At 53.1% G+C, this 19,588-nt stretch overlaps 8 protein-coding genes across 8 annotated transcripts; 2 read left to right on the forward strand and 6 right to left on the reverse strand.

Moving 5' to 3' along the window:
* Positions 1-807: 807 nt before the first annotated feature.
* On the forward strand, positions 808-1,080 carry B0H18DRAFT_864907 (uncharacterized protein; the record flags this gene model as incomplete). The annotated part of the gene is made up of 2 exons (XM_048039754.1): positions 808-915; positions 982-1,080. Coding segments are annotated over 2 exons (207 nt in total), but the record flags the coding sequence as incomplete, so codon positions are not given.
* Positions 1,081-1,255: 175 nt separating this feature from the next.
* B0H18DRAFT_862760 (ribonuclease H-like domain-containing protein) lies at positions 1,256-2,253 on the forward strand (the record flags this gene model as incomplete). Its single annotated transcript, XM_048039732.1, has 5 exons — positions 1,256-1,366; positions 1,467-1,574; positions 1,671-1,805; positions 1,855-2,161; positions 2,213-2,253. Coding segments are annotated over 5 exons (702 nt in total), but the record flags the coding sequence as incomplete, so codon positions are not given.
* Positions 2,254-4,292: 2,039 nt separating this feature from the next.
* On the reverse strand, positions 4,293-5,802 carry B0H18DRAFT_1123394 (uncharacterized protein; the record flags this gene model as incomplete). The annotated part of the gene is made up of 10 exons (XM_048034684.1): positions 4,293-4,499; positions 4,555-4,635; positions 4,794-4,816; positions 4,867-4,927; positions 4,990-5,075; positions 5,125-5,285; positions 5,342-5,415; positions 5,476-5,550; positions 5,620-5,733; positions 5,776-5,802. The coding sequence occupies 10 exons, from the start codon at positions 5,800-5,802 to the stop codon at positions 4,293-4,295; spliced, it is 909 nt and encodes a 302-aa protein (XP_047888548.1).
* Positions 5,803-6,044: 242 nt separating this feature from the next.
* B0H18DRAFT_1123395 (uncharacterized protein) lies at positions 6,045-6,634 on the reverse strand (the record flags this gene model as incomplete). The annotated part of the gene is made up of 2 exons (XM_048034685.1): positions 6,045-6,406; positions 6,460-6,634. The coding sequence occupies 2 exons, from the start codon at positions 6,632-6,634 to the stop codon at positions 6,045-6,047; spliced, it is 537 nt and encodes a 178-aa protein (XP_047888549.1).
* Positions 6,635-7,326: 692 nt separating this feature from the next.
* On the reverse strand, positions 7,327-7,497 carry B0H18DRAFT_861217 (uncharacterized protein; the record flags this gene model as incomplete). Its single annotated transcript, XM_048039720.1, has 1 exon — positions 7,327-7,497. A coding segment is annotated over one exon (171 nt), but the record flags the coding sequence as incomplete, so codon positions are not given.
* A 3,234-nt stretch (positions 7,498-10,731) lies between these two features.
* B0H18DRAFT_883456 (U5-snRNA binding site 2 of PrP8-domain-containing protein) lies at positions 10,732-11,081 on the reverse strand (the record flags this gene model as incomplete). Its single annotated transcript, XM_048040979.1, is given in 2 exon segments — positions 10,732-10,985; positions 10,997-11,081. Coding segments are annotated over 2 exon segments (339 nt in total), but the record flags the coding sequence as incomplete, so codon positions are not given.
* An 854-nt stretch (positions 11,082-11,935) lies between these two features.
* Positions 11,936-12,662, reverse strand: B0H18DRAFT_861923 (NUC071 domain-containing protein; the record flags this gene model as incomplete). The annotated part of the gene is made up of 2 exons (XM_048039725.1): positions 11,936-12,061; positions 12,495-12,662. Coding segments are annotated over 2 exons (294 nt in total), but the record flags the coding sequence as incomplete, so codon positions are not given.
* Positions 12,663-16,802: 4,140 nt separating this feature from the next.
* B0H18DRAFT_860296 (uncharacterized protein) lies at positions 16,803-18,783 on the reverse strand (the record flags this gene model as incomplete). The annotated part of the gene is made up of 9 exons (XM_048039707.1): positions 16,803-16,934; positions 16,992-17,165; positions 17,215-17,422; positions 17,476-17,549; positions 17,608-18,022; positions 18,081-18,267; positions 18,336-18,449; positions 18,498-18,634; positions 18,686-18,783. Coding segments are annotated over 9 exons (1,539 nt in total), but the record flags the coding sequence as incomplete, so codon positions are not given.
* Between the last annotated feature and the right edge of the window lie 805 nt (positions 18,784-19,588).

Below are 19,588 nucleotides of genomic sequence, written 5' to 3' on the forward strand. Positions count from 1 at the left end.
TCTTCTAAACTGTGCGACTTTGCCTCTAAGGGTCCTGAACACTGACACTTGAGCTTCGAACATCGGGCGGTTCCCTCGAACGGACGGATAGCGCATCGACCATACTGACTTAGCACACCGTCATATCGTCCGTAAACCGCGTTTTCGGTGGGTAGGTGAGCTAGGGGCTCATCACCGTCTACCAGTGGGCCCTTGCGGAGCCTCGGTAACATTGGGCCCATCGCAACGAACTCGCCGCTCGCCGCATTTGGTGTTGAGTCCCGGAACAGGGATGACACTAATAGTGCCACAGCCACAGACGTCTGGTACTTCTGCCACGAACTCAAAGATGACAAGGAACCTGAGGCGAAGCCTGAAAACAAGCAACTGTTGCACCAAAAACCCAAGTCCGACTTCATTGGCTGTCAACTGTGCGAGTGAGTGGACTGTCTGTTCTAATCTTGAGCTGCAACACTCAATCAAATTATAGAAACAAATGGCAGGTGTGGCGAAATACCAATGGGATCACGACTACTGTGCAACACCATCTTGAGCATGTGCATAGTGACCTATATGCACCGACTGTCAAGACATTAGGGCTCAAGCATGCGACCGACGACCCACGTGCAGCTACAAATTCAAACAAAGAGAACGAACCGGAGGCATTCTCCATTGACAAGTGGATTGAAAAGCTCGTATGCTTTGTCATTGTTGATGATCAGGTATGCTTCGCTGTGGTGTTGGTCCGAATTCTGTTCACTGACATGTTTGCAGTCGATCAATATTGTCGAATGCGACACATTTTGTGATCTGCTCCTTTTTGGGCCAGGGCCAGACAAACTGACAGATGCTGATATCCCTCATCGCGACAAGCTCAAGGACGAGATTATTAAGGCATACAGGGAAGTGTACAAGAAGATCACTTCCAATGCACAGGTATGTTTTATCACTCCGAGTCCCTGATATCTTCAATATCATATACTGACATGTGAACTATTCTAGAATGCTCTCGGACATGTATCATTTACCGCTGACGTCTGGGATGATCCGACATTTCGTGCGTTCATGGCAGTCACGGTACATTATTGTACTCGAGACGAGAATCTCAGGCTTTGCATCCAATCAGAGCTGTTAGCCTTCAGGCTCGTCAAAGGCTCCCACGATGGCCGTAATCTCTCCAAAGTCTTCCTCAGTGTGGTCAAGGAGGCAAAACTCAAAAACAAGGTCAGTTTGCACATCTAATCTCATTCCTCCCGACTCATGCTCATGTCACACTCAGATTGGCTCAATCACGATGGACGGTGCATCAGCAAATAAGAAAAAAATGGAATTCCTACAAGAGAAGCTCGGTAATGCTGGTATCAAATTTGATGCAGACGGAAACCGTGTCAGGTAATGTTGCTAGTGAGATGCTTAGGTACTAGTACTCCTGAAACTAATCAGCCCCTGACAGCTGTTTCCCGCATGCGATCACGCGTGCGAGCCAGGCGATAACAGATGAGTTGGAAAAGAACCCATCCGAGCCTGTTCACACACTTGCTTCAGCGCCTGGCGTCACGCAAGAGTTCAAGGAATCCTGCGAGCGGTATGTGGATGTGCTCAGGAGCAAGCCAATCAGCAGTGTCCGGACAGTTGTTGTAGCAGCGCGAAGGTTGGGTCCATGATGTGCAGAGCTCCAGCGCGTCATCAAGATGGGTAACCAATCAAACCTGTGGGGTCCTCTGGAAAACCCAGTTGTACTTCCTGAAGTCCAGCTGCTGCATGACGTGGACACACGGTGGTCGGCGATGTACAATATGATAAGCCGCATGCTTATCCTGTATCCTGTGAGTTTCCCTGCCATTCTCGACACTCCTTGTGCTAATTTTAACCAAGGCTGTCCGCCATCTAATTCAAAATGACACCCTCAGCAACATTAACGACTTGTCAGATGCCGAGTTTGACGTCTTGGTTGACATCCATCAAGTTTTCGCCGCCCCAAATGCTGCCCAGGAGTTGCTCTCTGCCGAGAAGACCCCTACCCTATCTATGGCACTTCCTGTCTTCACTGAATTGATGGATGTCTGGACAGAGCAAACAAAGACAATTCCGGAGCTACAACACTACATCGACATCGGAATTGATCGAGTACAGAAGTACGTCAACATTGCACGGAGCAGTCAAGTCTATGCCCTTGCAATGAGTACGTATCAGCTTGTTCTCACGAAACACAGATTTCTGACTTGTACTTCAGTCATTAACCCTACTAGCAAAATGACATGGATCAACGCTCATTGGTCAGCGCAAGAGGCTGTTGATGTGAAGAAGTGGATGGTCGACGCAGTACGTAGTAGTACTCTGCTCTCGTCTCATTGTCCATACTTACTAATTGATCGTAATTTTATCAGATGACCGCATTCGCTACAGTGCATCGCCATGCGAATGCAAAGAGTAACCCACCTCCTGCAGGTCCGGTGCCACAGGCAGTATACGCACAGGCTGTGGGTGTACATCGCCTCTGTGCCATCAAGAGCCTGCCTCGGTGATCGAAGACGCTCCCAGTACTTACATCAGTGACGCCCACCCTTCCAAGTCCTAACCCCATCTCTCATAGCTCTAGCTCGCCATTGGCAGCAGAAACCGCCCTGGACGGTACACACTCCGAACCGGGACCATTGAGTTCGCCAACTGCTACACCCTCACCCTCACCCAAAGAAGTTGCCGTGCGCGAAGCTGACACCATAAAGCACGATCGTGTCGTTGCTGAGAACGAGCTCAACCGGTACCTCTCGGTGCCGTCACCCATTACTTCGGAAGATCGCGGCCTTGACCTTGTTGCATGGTGGGAGGTATGTCTCGATTACCATCTCTACTACCAATACCTCATTCACGGAGAGAAACTAGGTTAACGAGGGCGAGTACCCCCTCATGTTCTGTGTGGCACTTGATGTATTGCCTGTGCAGGCATCTGCTGTGCCCTGCAAACATATGTTTTCTGCGAGCAAGGAGACTATCACTATGCGACGAATCAACCTCTCACCCGAGATGCTTGAGATTCTACAGGTACAAAAGTACGACTACAAAGATCATAACCTGCACTTCATGGAGGATGCACTTGCAAATCCCGATGACTACAGTCTGGAGGCACCAACCGAGTCTGCGGTTCGGGAGCTCTTCAGCTTAGGACGATTCGACGAACTGCGCGATCTATACCGTAACCAGGAATAGTGGTGCACGGACTTGGAAACCAGCCCATAACCATATATAGTCTTATATTTTGCGGACTTTCTTGGCAGCTTAATGTAACCTAGCTAGTTATCTCAGATTCGGTGGAGCTAGGCTTGACTAATTGATATAGCCGGTCATAAGCTAGTTATAACCTAACTTCACAAAAGTCGGTTATAGTCGGTTCAAGTCGACTAGAGCCGACCATAGCTGGCAAAGATCTAGTAAAAGGGACCCGACTCCAACCGTGTAGGCCTTGTACGGTGCTACCCAGACCCTATCCGGATTCACCGCCAGTGTTGGCGGTGAACCGCGGGTTCATCTATGCCCACCGTTCTCTCGCCCCCTCCCTGCTTGCTCGCTCTCGTGTGTTTTTACCACCCCCTGGCCCTCGCCCGTGCCCTGCCCTTGCCGTGCCCTCCGCCCTCGCCCTCGCCTACAATCCGCTCGCAATCGCCGCGTGCGTCGTGTTCGCAGTGACCATGTGTCGCGTTCCCGTCTGCTGGCCCTGCCCGCTGTCACTGACCCATCCTCACCCACCATCCACCTCTGTGGTCATCACACACGTTCGTCAACCGTGTGCGTGCTGGGCATTGGCCCTGCACGCTCACGGTGGGCGCGTGTTGTATGCCGTGCCGTGCCGTGACCCCGCCTATTCACCCGCCAATTCGCCCGCTTACCTGCCCGCCTGCTCATTCACCCACCAGTGCATCTGCGTACCTGCCCGACCACTCGCCAACCCGCCCGTCCACTTACTCACCCGCCGGTTTTTTGGTCTCGCATTCGTGGGCCGTGTCTGCGTGCTGGGCATTGGCCCAGCGCGCTCGCGGCCGTCGTGTGTCTTGCTGCACAAGCCGCGCCCTGGCCTAATCAGACCGCCGGCTCGCGCACCCACCCGCTTACTCACTCACCTGCTCGTCCGTTCACGCACCCGCCTGCCTAGTACCTCGCTCGTCTGCTCCTCCGCCCGCCCGTCCACTTGCCCGCTCGTCCGTCTGCTCGTTTGTTCGCCCTCCAGGGAGGTACTCGCGGAGACCACCTAGGGTGATCTGGCTCTTGTCGAAGTTGACACGCCCACGTATCGTGTTGATGACGGACTCGGGTTGCTCCTAATGGTCGAAGTTGCCCTTCATGATCTCCGCAAGCTCGATTTCGAGCGTCTCGATGTTGCGCTGGTGTGCCGGCGTCGCGCGCCTGCCCTCCTTGTTCGTGCCCCACAGCTGGTGGATGTGCAGTTCGCCATTGGAGATGTGCGCGATGTCGTCGTGCTCGAGGTAGAGCATGCATGTCGCACGCTTCACCCTACCTCGAGGCTTCTGACGTCAATTGCAAGGTCAAAGTCACGACGGAGCGGACAACACTCGCACGTACCGGCATTCCTACAATGTACACGTATGCTTCTACGGCCCAGCCCTCCGCGTCCGCGTATTCGAATGTCGGCTTGTTCTTGCTCTGGACACACGGTGGCAGGACCAACCCGAGCCGTCGTCATCCGCCAGCCGACGCTCGCACCGGGATGCCCTCCTTCCATCTCCAGACTCGTCAACCCTCCCGCCGTCGTGTCGGGCGCAGTATTGTGCCCGACCCTATACACTCAACAACCTCCGCACGAATGCCAAGGGCGCATCGACGACTTGGGCGTGAGGTGAGCACCACGACGAACACATCAACGCAGACACTTACCGGGCGGGAGAGATGGTGACGCGCGGTCTACAGCGCACCGATGCACGGCGAGATCAAAGCTCTAGTTCAGGAGTGCACGATCAGGGTCAGAGTGAGGACGAGGCGGACAACGCAAGCATGTACCGGGACGACGCAGCGTTGTGTACAGTCGTACACGTACGCTTTGCTCCGCGACGAGCTTCTAGGTCTCTTGCGGACGAAGACGATCTCTGGGAAGATCAGGTCGAGGAAGAGGCGGACGACAGGCACGTACCGAACCTGGTGTTCGGTCTACGATGTCCCGCTGTTGCGGCGAGCCTCCCGGCCTCTGGCGGTCGCTGCAGCGCGAGATCAGACTCGGGACGGAGGGAGCGAAGAACGTCTTACCACAGAGGATCCACGCGTCGCGGACGGAAGACGGCGGCTCTGTCGCGAAGGTGCTGGATGGTGCAAGTGTGTCAGCACTAGGCGACGATGGACGCGACTCGAGGCTCACCGGAAGACCGGAAGGTCGACATGTGTAGCACAAGACGCTGCGTCATCTCGGATGCCCTGGGACGCAACGGCAGGCTACGACGGGGCGGACAGCGCTCGCACGTACAGGGCGAACGAACGTTGCGTACGATGTACATACGCATCTACGTCCCAACCTCCTGCGTTCACTAACGTACTCGAATGTTGGCGAAGCGCATTGATGTCCTGCGTCTGGACACACACCGGCAGGACCGTGGTCAACACTGCCCAAGCAGCCGTTATCTGCCAGCCGACACTCACCTCGGGAACCCGTCCTTCCATCTCCACACACAAGTCAAGCCTCCCACCGTGTACTCCCTTTTGCGTCAGGTTCGACGTCCCGAGCCCGAGGGCGTCTGACGCCGTCGACGACGACTAGGGTATGGTGAGAACGATTATCGCAGATGCGTCAGACACGACGAACGGCATGCCATCCTCGGACATGAAGGCGCGCAATTACGAGCGGACGCGCGACCCTCGGGCACGGGCATCACGTCTAGTACACGGAGGCTGCACTCGCTCAAACATGTTCGGGGTGAAACCCTACTTATTACAGCACAGTCAGTACGTATTGCGGCTGATAAAACATGTGACGACTAACCTGTGGGTTGCGCGACGTGTCGGCATTCTTCCGGCTCCATTCAAAGCACTGGAGACAATGCTAGTAGGAACATCGATCCGCTAGTTTACTTTCCGGCGCGAGGTTTGGATTTGAACGGCAAGTCGAGGATATCGATGACGACAGCACGGTGGCTCTCAAGAATAGGCCAAGCTTCAACGAGGGCGACTATCTCGGGACCGTAGACACCCTTGCCGAAGTCCCAGCCGATGCCCCTCACGGTGAAGACGATAGCCGAGGGATTCCTGAACCATTGCAGGAAGACGCGACCTCGATGAGTTGCCTCCCATAGGTGGTACAGTCGAGCCGCAAATGGGAAGTATGGAGGGTAACGGTCACGCCCATCCACTAACTCCTTCTCCACGAGCTTGAACCTATAGTTTCTTGCGAACGCAATGGGCTTCGCTACGACTACGGGGACCATGAAAGCTGGGTTATACAGTTAGTCAGACGGTACTCGCCAGCCAGACTCCAGGACTTACTCCGACCCCACTCAATTGTGACAAGCCGTGGGTCATCCACGTTGAACCAGTACGTGCAAACCGCTATGGTCGAGACGAGGTCGAGAGAACGATGGGTGTCCGCTTTCTGTACCAGACTGAGAGCAAATGCGCGGACAATGATACGGAACTCGACGCGAATGCGCTGTTCAAGCATATTGACGACGAGCCCCATTCAGGATGTCTGACCATCAGCTTCGCCTGCGTGGTGACGTCGGTCAGCGATAAGTGCGGCAGCTCGAGAGCCTGAGTTCTGATCCATCCGAGTGGTTCGAGGACCTTTTGAGCACGCGAAATGCAATGGCCACAACACTGTTGTTGTTGCCTAGCTGCGGGACCCATGCCACGGCCTTGATCTCCTGGACTTGCTTTGTGTCTGGCGAAGAGATGCCGTGGATGCTTGAGGCAGTAGCGGAGGTTTGGATCTAGTCAGGAGATAGCCACGATGGGTGCAGAGTCAACCAAGTCGCGTCCCCAAGTCAATTCATTTAAGCGCCGGATATGCGCACTGCCTAACAACCTCTAGTCGTTGGACAGATGGCGCCGCAATGCATACGAACATCATTCATTTCATAGCTACTAGCAACACGAGGTGGTTTGCGATACATTCAATGAGACAGCGCGTTACGAGGCAGAGCGATACAAGTACAACAACGAGACAACGACGAGACGAGACGACGTCAGACAGCCTTGACCGAGCAACACCACAATGGCGACGCGAAGACGTTAGATGAGGTCTAGTAGTTCTTCGAAGGTGAGGTGTCCGTCGGCGCTATAGCCCAACTGGGACAACTCGCTGCGAGCCTGCTCCGCCAGCATCTCCTGCACCCACTCGAAGTCCCTGAGGTGGTCAGTAAACGACAGGCTACCCCGCCGAACAAGGTACTTCAGCATTTGCAAGGCCTCAATGACGTCCGGGCTGAGGGTGGACCGAGCGTGCCCCGCGGAGAAGACTCGCCATGACGGAACCGACGTTGCCTGCGTCGGAAGGTAGTCCAACGCGATCCGGAAAATGGTAGGCCACCGAGCCTGCACGGGAGGCAGCTGAACGAGTGCTTTGAGTCCGCAGAGCATCGGAGCCAGACAAAGAATGTTGACTCACACTCCAGTAAGCGAGAATGTCGGTGAACACCATATTGGTGCCTCTTTCGAGCCAGGAATGAAATTCGGCCTCGACGATCGCATTGAGGGTGTTGTCGATACGGCCCACAGGCGCCGCCAGAGGCAATCGCTGAGACGCGTAATCCTTCATCTGCACCGCAAATGTCGTGTCAGTCGGCACACTAGATAGATTGGCGATTTACTTACTCTGTGCTTGACGATGTCGACGGCGTGCTGGTAGTAGCGCCCGTCCCAGTACTTCCGCGTATGATCGAGCTTGTACTTGGGATGGATGACTAGACAGTGAATTAGTAAGTTGGTCAGAAAAGAGGAAGGGTCACGTACACATGCAGAGGATATAGGTATCGGTGAGATCCTTGTGGTTGTAAAACTGTATTGCAACGTCCATCCCCGCCTTGATGATGCTTTGAAGATGCGGCCTAGCCGCCGCGAGCTTCTCCATATTCTTCATGTAGATCTCGTACTGCGGGGTGAAATCCGCGAGCAACGGTTGGTGCTGTTCAGCCAAAAGCGCCTGAAGTGTGTGACCGGCCTGGACACAGTCGTCAATACTGTTTATATGCGCTGGCGAACTGACGCACCAAGAGCACGAGGCCCGTCTCTGTCAGTGTCTCAATCTCGTCGTCGGTGATAACTGGGTACGACCTAACGAAGTCCGGGTTTTGCGCCAAAAAGATCTTGTAGACCTAGATTATTTGGCATTAGTATCTGTGGATAGTGAGCGAAGAGCACTCACATCTTGCATAGACACAAAACGGAGGATCATGATATATGTACTGTTCCATCGTATCCTGATGTCGATTACCAGAGTCATGTCCTCGCGGAATAAGTCGAGCTTCGGGGCGTCCGCCGGAAGAGCCGCATTCTTGACCAATGTAGCGGCATTGTACATCGCGACCGACGTCGTCCAAGAGTCGCTGCGGCTAGGAGACGTACGAACTGCAACGCAGATCTTCCTTGTCTTCGACACTACGGACATCTTCACGACGTCGTCGCGGCGATTGCTTGCTGGCTCGGTGCTGTCGCCGTCAGGAGGTTGGATTCCCATGTATGTAATCATTGCCTGCGACGAGTTGATTACTCCTTGACCCAAGCAATAGATCTGGTCTTTGCGCGGGTGGAAGGCGCGACGAGCGAACGGGCCCTCATCGAACTTCTTCTTCAGCTCGGTAATCATGTCGTTATTGCTTGTTTCATAGTCCATCGTGAATCGTCCGACCTCAAACAATGAATTAGTCGATTACTTATAAGGAGACTGAAGCGGTCACCTTAGATAAGACCCCCGCGCGCTGCAGAACGAAGTAGACGGCGTTCGCGAGGTTTACCCCTAAGCGATAAGATTAGAATGAGCACTAGGTGTGTAAGTTCGGACTTACCGGTAATGCTCCCTTCGACCTCTCTGAAACCGATAACTGCTGACTTAAGCACGATATCCGTAGGCAGTTCTCCCTTGCCAATCCAATGGGCCGTAACGGCGACGTAAGCACGTCCAACTGGTAGCGCATACTGTCAATGATGCGTTCGCTTGAATCCCAGTGCATGCTCACCCCTAGATGTCCAATCTTCCGACGTGAAGGATACCTGACCGTACGAGTGCTATCCGAAGAGTGAGCAGTAAGTCATCCGAACATCATGAGATACGCACCTTGAGCTGGTCCTTGAGCTGATGAAATTCACGGTGAGATTCCGCCAAAACTAACGAGTGCATCTCGTTGCGCTTCGGGATGTCCTCGTCGGCGAAGGAGGGATTGAGCCGCCGCAAGAGATGGCGTAATTCAGGTGTTTCGATCACTGAGATTGGCTGGTGATGCCGTCAATGACTGCTTCAAACACCCAGAAAACTCGTACTTACTTGGTCGCTTGCGGCGACCCACTTTACAAGCTGCCTGTGGAGCTCTTCGCGAGAACACTGTGCCACTGGAAGAGGTTGGTCGATAGTGGTCACCGCCTCCGCAGCCTTTGCTTTGTCCTTGTAGCTCGGCAGCTTGTTGGACCAGCGCCCGGCCTCAGCCAAGCGAGTGTACTCGTCGCGGTGGTAGCCGTCGAGGTGGCTTCGGAGCACACTGATGCCGGTCACATCTGTATAGACGTAGTTGTGGCAGGTCCACAAGGTCTTGATGTCAACGCGCCTCTCCGCCGCCTCGGCGACTGCCTCTTGATGTGCTTTTCTGCCGCCCAAGTTAGCAGGATGACTATACTTTAGAGTGTGTCACTTACTCGCACACAATGCACACGATGACCGGCATCGGTGGTACAATATCAAGGGAAGTGATGGTGCAATGCTTGAAATAGAAATGCAGGTCACTACCCATCATCACGTTCGCCGGCGTCAAGGCTGGATCGGACTGTGGTCCCGCCCGTAACTGCATGATATGCGCCGACATCGTGGAGGGCGGGTGGATCCGGGTTCCCGGTGAGAGAATAGGCGGCGCGGCCTTGTCGCTAGTCAACGTCATCAGAGTCGGGGCGGCGACCTCCGAGCTAGACGATAGTTGTTAAGCTCGAAATTTTCGCATTCGGGAACTGCAGCTGACGCACCTGCCATGACCGGGAGCATGAGTTGTCATCTCTAGTGAAGATAGCAGAAAAGCGGATGCGACTTGAGCTGAAACGGATCCCCTCGTGTTTTATGGTTGAAAAGTGTTCTTCTATTCCGGGCCGTGTCCGTGGTCAGGATTAATGTCGGAAGATGAGCTCACCGCGCATTCGATGATCCTCCTGCAGATCATCCATATTTATGATCGGAAGCTAAGCTCACCGTGTCTTCAATGGTCCTCCTGCAGATCAAGAACGAGGGATCTGATCGCCTGCAGTTCTGCATTCGCAATGCTCACCTGTGTGGTCTGGTATTTACTCCGTTATCCTATCGCGTCTTATCAGCAGTTTAGACGGTGGTTTTGGGGGTTTGCCTCATTCCGTTCCATGGAGTACTCCGACCAGAAGCGAGCTGAGTCAAAGAACTCTGCCCCCCCAGGGCTGGAGATAGTGGTAGAGGTTAGGAATCAGCTAGTCCTCCTCGCGGGACATACCGGCACGGAAGTGGGTGACCCCAACGTCTGTCTGCTTTGACCACCGAAGATCGCTCTGTGGAATGAGGACGTGACCCATCGACAACATGCCGAGATCACCCAATTATTTCGGTGTATAGAAGACGACCGAAGGGAAACACGACGGCATCTTGGAGTTCAAGCCGATCTTGACACGTGTCTGGATCTTGTTCTCGGCCTTGACGAGGGAGTCCAATAGCTCGTTCGTGTGGATGACGGCCTCACGGTAGTACGTCATCAGACCAATGAGGGCGATGTTCCACTTGTTGACGATCTTGGAGAACGTCGTCGAGCCTGAGCTCATCAAGACCTGACGAATTCGGTTGAACTGCTGGACACCTGCCGTGAACCAAGATTAGCACTGGCAAGCGATTCGAGGGAAGTAGCGATGTTCGTCTGCTCATTGGTAAGATTCCATACGGCATCCTTCAGCGAGACATACGACAGTCTCGAGGCCAGCACCTCTTGTTGTTGTACCCGATGATGCTGTTGTTCGTTGGGTCAGGGTTCGCACTGAGATATCATTGGATGAGGTCTCGCGACTCTTCGGCCGTGAAGCGGAATAAGATGTGTATGTGGTCGACGTAACGCGAATAGAGACGGATGGGATGACGCGTCTCGGTGGCGGAGTCGCGGTATTGCAGGAAGTTGTTCGGCATCTGCAGTGCTCCCGCCATCACTGGCGCGCTGAAGACCTAGGATGAGCAATTCCGGCTCTCGAGCCAGTGCATGGTAGCCGTGTAGATGGCGACGGCCTCCTCAGCACTGATGTACGGACCGTCCTTGAGGTACCCGTGCTGTCTCTCCTGCTCAGCCTTAAGGTACAGGCGAGTGAGACGACTGAGGTTCTTCTTGACGACGGCCTTGTCGACAGTCGCTCCATGCCGGATACGCTGTTACGACCCTCGGACTGACACGCGAGCAACTTGCCGAGCCAGCGCTCGAGCAAAGGAACAATGCCGCGCATGAAGAACAGCCAGACGCGCCAACCTGGGGCCCAGAACCCGACACCAGGACATTTGCCGACAGGACCGGTGTTGAAGCGATAGTAGATCAAGTGCTTGAGATCCTTGGTCATTCGTACCTGACGCATCAACTAGAATGAACGCAAGAGGGCAGCATGAGAGGTACTTGCCCCGGAAAGGAGGACAACGGACCTTGTACTTGTACCGGTACATACCCGTAAGGGCACCAATGTGCGCGAAGATGTACTGCAGCGCATCCGTGAGCTGGAATACATCGACGTTGCCGAGACGGAATTGGACGTGCGCGTCGACCACCAACTTCGCGAGACGAAGGATTTCACGGCAGAGATGGAAAGCATTGCCAAATCGCGACTTCTTACGCTCTTTGGTCGTGAGCGTCTTCACCGGCTTCAAGTTCATGTTGTACTCGAGGTGGAGATGGTTCAAGTTCTGGTTAAATGTGTCAGTGACAACGTTGACCACGCTTCCCGGGACAACGTACCTTTTAGTGGATGAGCAGGTTGAGCAGGTTGTAGCCCTGCCTGCAGACCCGCAGACCCGCCTCGACCCAGTCTAAGCGTGCGGTCTGGAAGAACTTGGTCACCTTGAGCTGCTTGAACAAGTTCTTCGACATGGCCTTCTCCGGGCGCGTCTTGAGTTCATTCAAGACGTAGCACTTGAGTAGCTTCTGATACGATACGCGAACCTTGACTGCCTGATTAGGAGGACAGTGCTCAAGATACCAGTCCTTCACGAGCGGGATATCCTGCGCTCAGCGCATACGCCCTGAGCGGCGGCTGTACGGTTCGGGTGCCCACCACAGCGCGATGGAATCCGCCGTAAGATCGCTCTCCAGCGGCTTGTCCTCGAGGAAAGGCTCGACCTCGTCAGGGAGCTCGGAGTCGTCGTCCTCAGCGTCATTTGGGCCAAAGATCGCGTCCTTGTGGGGAACAAGTGGCACGTTCTTCGGTGTGAAGCCACGCAGCGAGATGGTATTGATGAGAGGGTCGAAGTAGAACGCGCGAAGGCCAGGGTCATCGGTGCGAATGTGGCTGGATTACCCATAGTCATCAGGAAAAACCTACATGTCTTAAGTGGTCTTGTACAAGCACCAGAGAGCACTGATGTCCCATAAGGCGCTTGAGACAAGTCCCAATCTTAAATGCTCTTTAGAAGTACACTGAAGCCGTAAAATGTCTTTATGGTTTGACAAAGACTGCTGATTGGTTCTTGCATTCGCTGCTTTATTCCTTCATATGAAGACACTCAATGGACTGTCTTTTACTCTTCTTTCCTCTTGTGCTTTTGCTCTCCATCTACTTCAGTACCCATGGTTCTCCAGCATTGTAAATTCACTCTAGGACGAGCATGCAAAATAACCATCCATTCGCAGTACTATTACAACAAACAACAGGGGTATGCAAGGCACCATAGCAAGCAGACGAATCGCAGAAGAGATACAGCAAAAGTCAAACTACATCGTACAACATGCGCTCATATAGCGCTGCAATTCTGGGGATTATGTTGGAGGGGGTTCGACGTGACGGTGATGATGATGATGTTCCCTTTCACTGACCATTAGCCATCCTGCTGACCACACAGTTGGTAAACATACTCACCTTCGATGTCAGCTTTCATGACTACTCGCCTGCTCACACATTCGACACTGCAAAGACAATCAATCAAATAAATATTCTGCCACAGCCAACTAGGGAACGTACTGTCGCGATCGTTGTCGACAATGCGCTCAGATTCGTTCACATGCTCTGTGGCATTGCTGCCAGAAGCCTCTGGAGCCCCTTGAGCATCGGCGTCGGCATCGGCGTCGGCGTCGGCGTCGGCATCACGGTCGTCGTCGAGTTCGTCCACATCGTGATGACCGACAGGCTTGGACGATGGCTTGGACGATGATGGTGGCTTCCCAGATCCTCCAGACTTGCCACTGGCAGGCTTGGACGATGACGGTGGCTTCCCAGATCCTCCGGACTTCCTCACGCTTGACGACGTGCTCGCAACCTGTGACACCTGCTTCGTGTTCGCCGCAGACACCTGTGCCATGCTGATGGAATTCGTCCTCTTCCTCTCTTGCACAGGAGATACCTTGCCAACCTTCGCACGCAGACGGTCCATTTTGAGGAAGCTTGAGCCCTGTGCATCGTCCTCAGACTCTTCTTTGTCCAACATGTTTGCTTTTAGACGACTCCTGTAGATTTTGTGAGCTCCTGCGTACGACCTGCACATGTCACGCCACGCACGAGATCTGAGCCCAGAGAATGGTCTTAGTCTCCTTGTAATGCTCAGGCGCTTCTTCCTTGAGTGTCTCAAGGATTGCCACCAGGCCATCCCACCTGCTACAATTCAGTATAATGCGCTAACAGTGTTGCAGTGACTCACTTCGCGGCGAACAGCTTGTTCGTGAAAAAGTTAGCATGGCCGTTGGTCACGACCTCCATCAACCCTAACTCGATCTGCTGAAAGGGTTAACAACGCTATGTGATCAGACTAATCCTACTCACAGCATTGCAGACAACAGCGATGAGATTGTCCGGTACCTTGCGAAACTCGTCCATCGCAGCATGCATGTTCGCATCGGCGCGCGCTCCCAAGGCCCAGTGTTGGTAGATCAGCTCCCCAATTGCCTCGTGGCGAAAGGGCTCATCCTCGTTCAATGTCGTCGCCTGTCCCTGAGGTCAGAGTGTCTAAGTATACGTTATCGATCTCACTCACCTTCAAGTCCAATCGCTTGCGCTCGTCGAACACGATATTGATGTCGGCGAAGACAAAGTTCGGAATGTTGCGCGAACCCCCGTCCAGGACGTCCGTCGCGTGCGTGCGGAGAAGCCATGTAGCAAGACTACCTCTCTGCTCCGAAGTCAAGCCTTGCAAGCCGTACATCTGCTCGACGACACCCTTGGCTTTCCTCTTGAGTTCGTTGCGGAATTGCGACGCGCATGCCCAGACCTAGATGGAATCAGAGTACCAACCTTGATACATGAACAACTCACTCACCACAGTGTAGACCTTCTGCTGCAGTATCACACGCTTTTTCTCTTCCTCCTCCGCCTTCTCGTCGTCTTGCTTGGTACCCTTCACTTTCGCGTCGCGCTTGGGACCGTTGACCATCAGGAAGGCCCTCTTTAATGCCTTAATGCGCTTTCCCTCCTTATCTCGCAGCTCGCTTGCATCCATCACGGCGTCATGAATTAAGTCGTCTCGGTCCGGTAGTCGATCGCTGGGCACTGAGCTTTCCGACGTCCACGCGGTCTTGAGCGAGATTCGCAGGCGAAGGCAGTTCTGCGCTGCGGTGACGAGGGCCTTGACGTCGAAGGTGAAATCGGCCGCCTTCGCTCGTTCTCTGCGCCCTCGACCCTTGGAGCGCTTCTGCGTAGCCTTTCCCGCACGCTCGGGCAAGACCTGTATGCTGAGCTACAAACCGAGTAGTAGAACATGATGGCTCACCACTACTCCATCGTCATCGTCATCAATCTCATCCTCATTTTCCTCTTCCTCGCCCTCTTTGCTATTGTCACTCCCTGCATAGTCGTCGTCAGCTCCCTCGTCATCGTCCTCACTCTCATCATCGTCACTCTTGTGGTCGTCGCTGTTGCTGTTGCTGTCGCTGTCGCCCCGAAGTCGATTCGCCTTCTTCTTCGCCTTGCCCTTGTCGTTGGTCAAACCGGATGTTGTTCCACGCACCGGCGACTAAACAAGGAGAAGTTAGCACTTAATCAAACTGATGGAGCTATGCATACCTTCGTCGCTGCCGTCGGCACGCTGACGTAGACTTTGCGCTTCACCAGCGACGAGGATGGCGAATTGACCGAGGATACTTTCTTCGCAGAAGACGGCAACCCAGTCGACTTCTTGGTATTCGAGGTGACCTGTTCATCCTCGCCGCCATCGTTTCCAGAATCTTCATTGACATGCCTAGCCTTGCCGTGCGAAGACGTCGTAGCACCTATAGTGTTAGTTCAGTCAATGCGATTACACCAACGCAGTGCTGCTCAATGCCGCACCAAGTGACTTCGCGAGGCTAGCCTCTTCCTTGTCGAGAGTAGCTGATCTTCCGTGGATCGGTAGAGCTCCCTTGTACGCCGGCCTGGGCTTGGCTGAGGTGTGGTGAGGTCAGCAACAAATATCACTGCAGTGTACCACGTACGTCGCGAGGGGACTTTCTTCTCGTTTTCCCGATCCTTCTCATGCTCTTCAACGTGAGTCTTCTCGACTTGCAGCTCTTCACCCTCGCCTGCACTGTCCTTCGTCTCCGCATCGCCATTGTCCACTTCTTCTTCACTCTCAGGGCCTTCATCGACCGTCTTCTTATTCTTCTTGCGCTTTGGCTGCTCTTCGTCTGAAGTACCCTCCTCTTCCCTAAGAATGTCGGCCGCTCTCTTGCGGATGCCTAGGGATTGTCCTTTTCTCGTGAGTATAAGCTCTCATTGATACCGTACCTGCTATGTTGCACTCACCCTTCAGACGGGACTCGGCGCCAGCTTGCTTCGCATCCTTCGCTTTTTTGAGAAGCTTCGCTAAGGCCTGTGCGTCAGACTTGGACAGACCGCTGGTGTCGATGTTGGGAACGTCGCTCTCAGGCGACGCATTGGCCGTTTGCTGACGTTTCGCGCCTCCCTTCTTACCGGCGCCTTTTGCCGCTTGCGATGTCACAGTTTGTTGAGGTCCTGGGGCTTGCTTTCGAGTACCAGAGCGAGTTCGCGATGCCATCTCGAGGGCTGGGAGACCAGAGGGTTGTAGGAAGGCGAGAGAGCACGAGCAGTGCCCAGCGCAAGCTTTCGCTGATTCGACGGCCGCCGTACTCGCGGAGTTCGCGTCATCGATCAGCTTGAAGACTTCAGCGAGACCCGGGTTCTAGAACATACGAAGCTTCCCCCTAACGCACTTCCCCAGCAGAACAAAATACATTACTGTTACACTAGTTGAATGCTTCGTTATTAGCCCAGCCATTACGATCACCGTAGTACCACTTTGTGATCTCCTTGTCGGTATGTAGGACAATAGAAGCGCGACGTCCCTCGTAGTGGAGGTTGAAGTGAGTGATATGAGATGAAGGAAAGACAACGAAATCCCCACAGGACAGAGGGATTACAATGCCAGGTTCTTCGAGGCATAGCTCTCCTCCAGTGAAGTCACCGATCGCAAGCACTAGACACATACCGTAGTCTTTGCTGTCTCGGTGTGCTTGAGTGACGACGTTCAAATTCACCACAAGACCGAGGAACGGAGCAGATAACGGCATGTTGTTGCCCGGCAATATTTCCACGAACTTCTCAAGTGTGGTGTAGAAGTTCGGAAACATCATTCCTAGCTACAATAAGCTATTTAGCCGAAAGCGTTTAACGAGGAGAGCGCACTAGCAAATCACCTTGTAGTCGAGCCACTCAAAGACGTCGCCCAGCACATTTCTCAACGAGTGATATATATCTTCGTGTTGCGTCATATCCTTGGACATGTACGGCAACATTTGCGCGTAATTTATTCTGAGACCATTCGGTCGACCTAGCATGAAGGGAGGCACATCTGTAGGGGCAGAGTTGCCCTGTTTTCATTGTTAGATGAGCTTCAGAGATGCGTACTGTAGTACATACCTGTGTACAATGGCGATTGTACCACGAGAAGTGCAGTACCTCGAATGTTATATCACCAGCAGTAGACGCAGTGCGAATCGCCTTCAGCGGGTCGAAGGGAAAACAGGAGGTGAGATGATCAGTCAAGTTCTCGCGCATGTTGTTCGGCATTGATGCACAAATGCCAACAATGGTGTTTGAGTTGACGTCCTCAATAATAAGACCATCCCTACAAAGGAATGAGCGACCGAGACATGAGCCACTATCAAGGGAGACACTCACTCGAAGATATTTTGCTCTATCTTAACGTAGTGCTTGCCATTCGATCGAGTGCCATCAGAGTACATACTCTGTAGCTACAACAGTCAGAGGTATCAGCTTCGTTTTTAGCTGGTATATATGTTGATCCTTTACCTCTAGCTCCAGAGCTTGACGTGTTGTTGGAACACTCGCTCTCCCAGCTAAATCACGTCTACGCTCCGTCCAAACGGTGTTCTCTTGTCTGTCTCTTGACGCAGTAAAGCGTTGATTACGCTCGTGAAAGACATCGTACGTCGTTGTGATCACTGGTGTACAATTGGTAGAGGTTGGTGGGATAGATGTATGATCTGGTTCGAATGCGTCTTGATCGAGATCGAATGACTCTAGTTCGAGATCGGATGACAATGGGGTCAATGGCGACAACTCTCTTTGATCGACGGTAACGCAGGTCTCTTGCGACCTTTGATCAGAGGGACCTGCATTGAACGTGAGGGAACTTGGGGAGATCTCTATGATGCCGGTGCACGACGCCCAGGCAATAGTATCTCGAGGTAAGAGCGCAAAGGAGCTAAAGTTCACTCGAACCATCAGCCTGGCAAACAGTCGGCAAGCACATCATTACGTACTTGGATGCAATGACCTTGAATAATCTATCAGAACTGTCAAGGTCACCGCAGATCGAGTCCAGTGTCAGTCCTTGCAATACGACAGTATCCCGATCGAACAGGGCCGATAGGTACAACGGACACTCCACCCTCAGCAGAGCCACCAAGGGTATGAGCGTGTTTCGTACCACTCGTCCGACTTGTGTGTCTATTATCGTTTTCATAGTAAGCATTCATTTCTATTGACGATGCCGATGCTCAGGGAGGTATACTCACTTGTGTTTGGTCTTCTCAGAATGTTGCCCATCTCCTCACCAATGGAACCCTCAGCTTCTGCAAGACGTACACGAAGACCTTTGATAGCAATCAACATAAGAGCGTAAACAGTTCCTACAGAACGTATGAGCCACTGTGTATCTTGAATGCAAAGAGCCTGACCTCCTTCAGCTACCTTTGCAAACCTCGTACCCAACGCATGCCACGCTTGAAATGTACGTTTGGAGGGGGGGTTCATTATGTGTGAAACGTGAACCCTCCATATCTTTGCGATGTTGACCTTGCCTGGATCGGAAATACTGAAGCTTCAACGTCAGATAACTGTCCACTGAAAAAACAGATAAACATACCTTGCGCACTTATACACCAGTTGTATAAGTGTGATCATAGAGATGAAGTCGTGTGCAGCTCCCTTGCACTCGAGTGCTGCGCAGTATCGCACCAAGCTGGCCAGGGTTCCAGAAGGGTTATCATCAAATACACCGGCCTCTGCAACACTACGCGACACAATTGAACGCGACGCAGCAATGACTTCGTTCGTGTTCAGGTTTGCTGCGAGACTGACTATAAGATTGGTAGTTGCTGGTCGCGCGGCTTGGAACTGCGCATCAGCCCTTGCCTCCCAAGTCGATGATCCTGCTGAGGCGCAAATGAAATTGATACCTCCCCGAGGACAGGGAGGTAATGGCAATGCGGCTACGTTCGCGTTAGCCGAAGTAGTTCCACTACCTTGGCCTGGAACGATGTAGGGAGTGTACCTCGGGGTGCATTGACGCTGTGAAAGCCGCCTCGCGCCCACTGAGCTCACTAAGGACCGAATGTCTCAAATGAAAATCTTGTAAAGTGGATAAAGTCTCACCGGTTGAATCCTCTAACACGTCTTCCTGATGGCAGTGATCTGCAGCCAAAGACGGTGGTACGAACACGTCTGTGCTACACTCCAAATCTGAAGCTAATATTAGTTTCTTCAAAGCTGTGGTAGCTGAGTTTCGAATGGATCCGACCTTCAGCGACTTCTGTTACCGTTTCTATCATGTCATCCTTATTGCTAGATGCTTCATGGTGATGGTGAAGCTCTTCACGACAAGGTCCATCGTTACTTTGATGAGTTTCGAGAACATATACACCTTGTAATCGTGCCAATAAAGCAGACAACGTTTCGCTTAGTATCGGTGCCCTAGAGAGTAGTTCCAGAAGTTCTTGAGCCTCAGCATTGGTGAGTCGCATGTCGAGGGGCTATGTAGCGAACTTGA

Source organism: Fomitopsis serialis (genome assembly GCF_022376445.1).
Source record: "Fomitopsis serialis strain Sig1Antser10 chromosome Unknown B0H18scaffold_97, whole genome shotgun sequence".
Lineage (NCBI taxonomy): Eukaryota > Fungi > Basidiomycota > Agaricomycetes > Polyporales > Fomitopsidaceae > Fomitopsis > Fomitopsis serialis.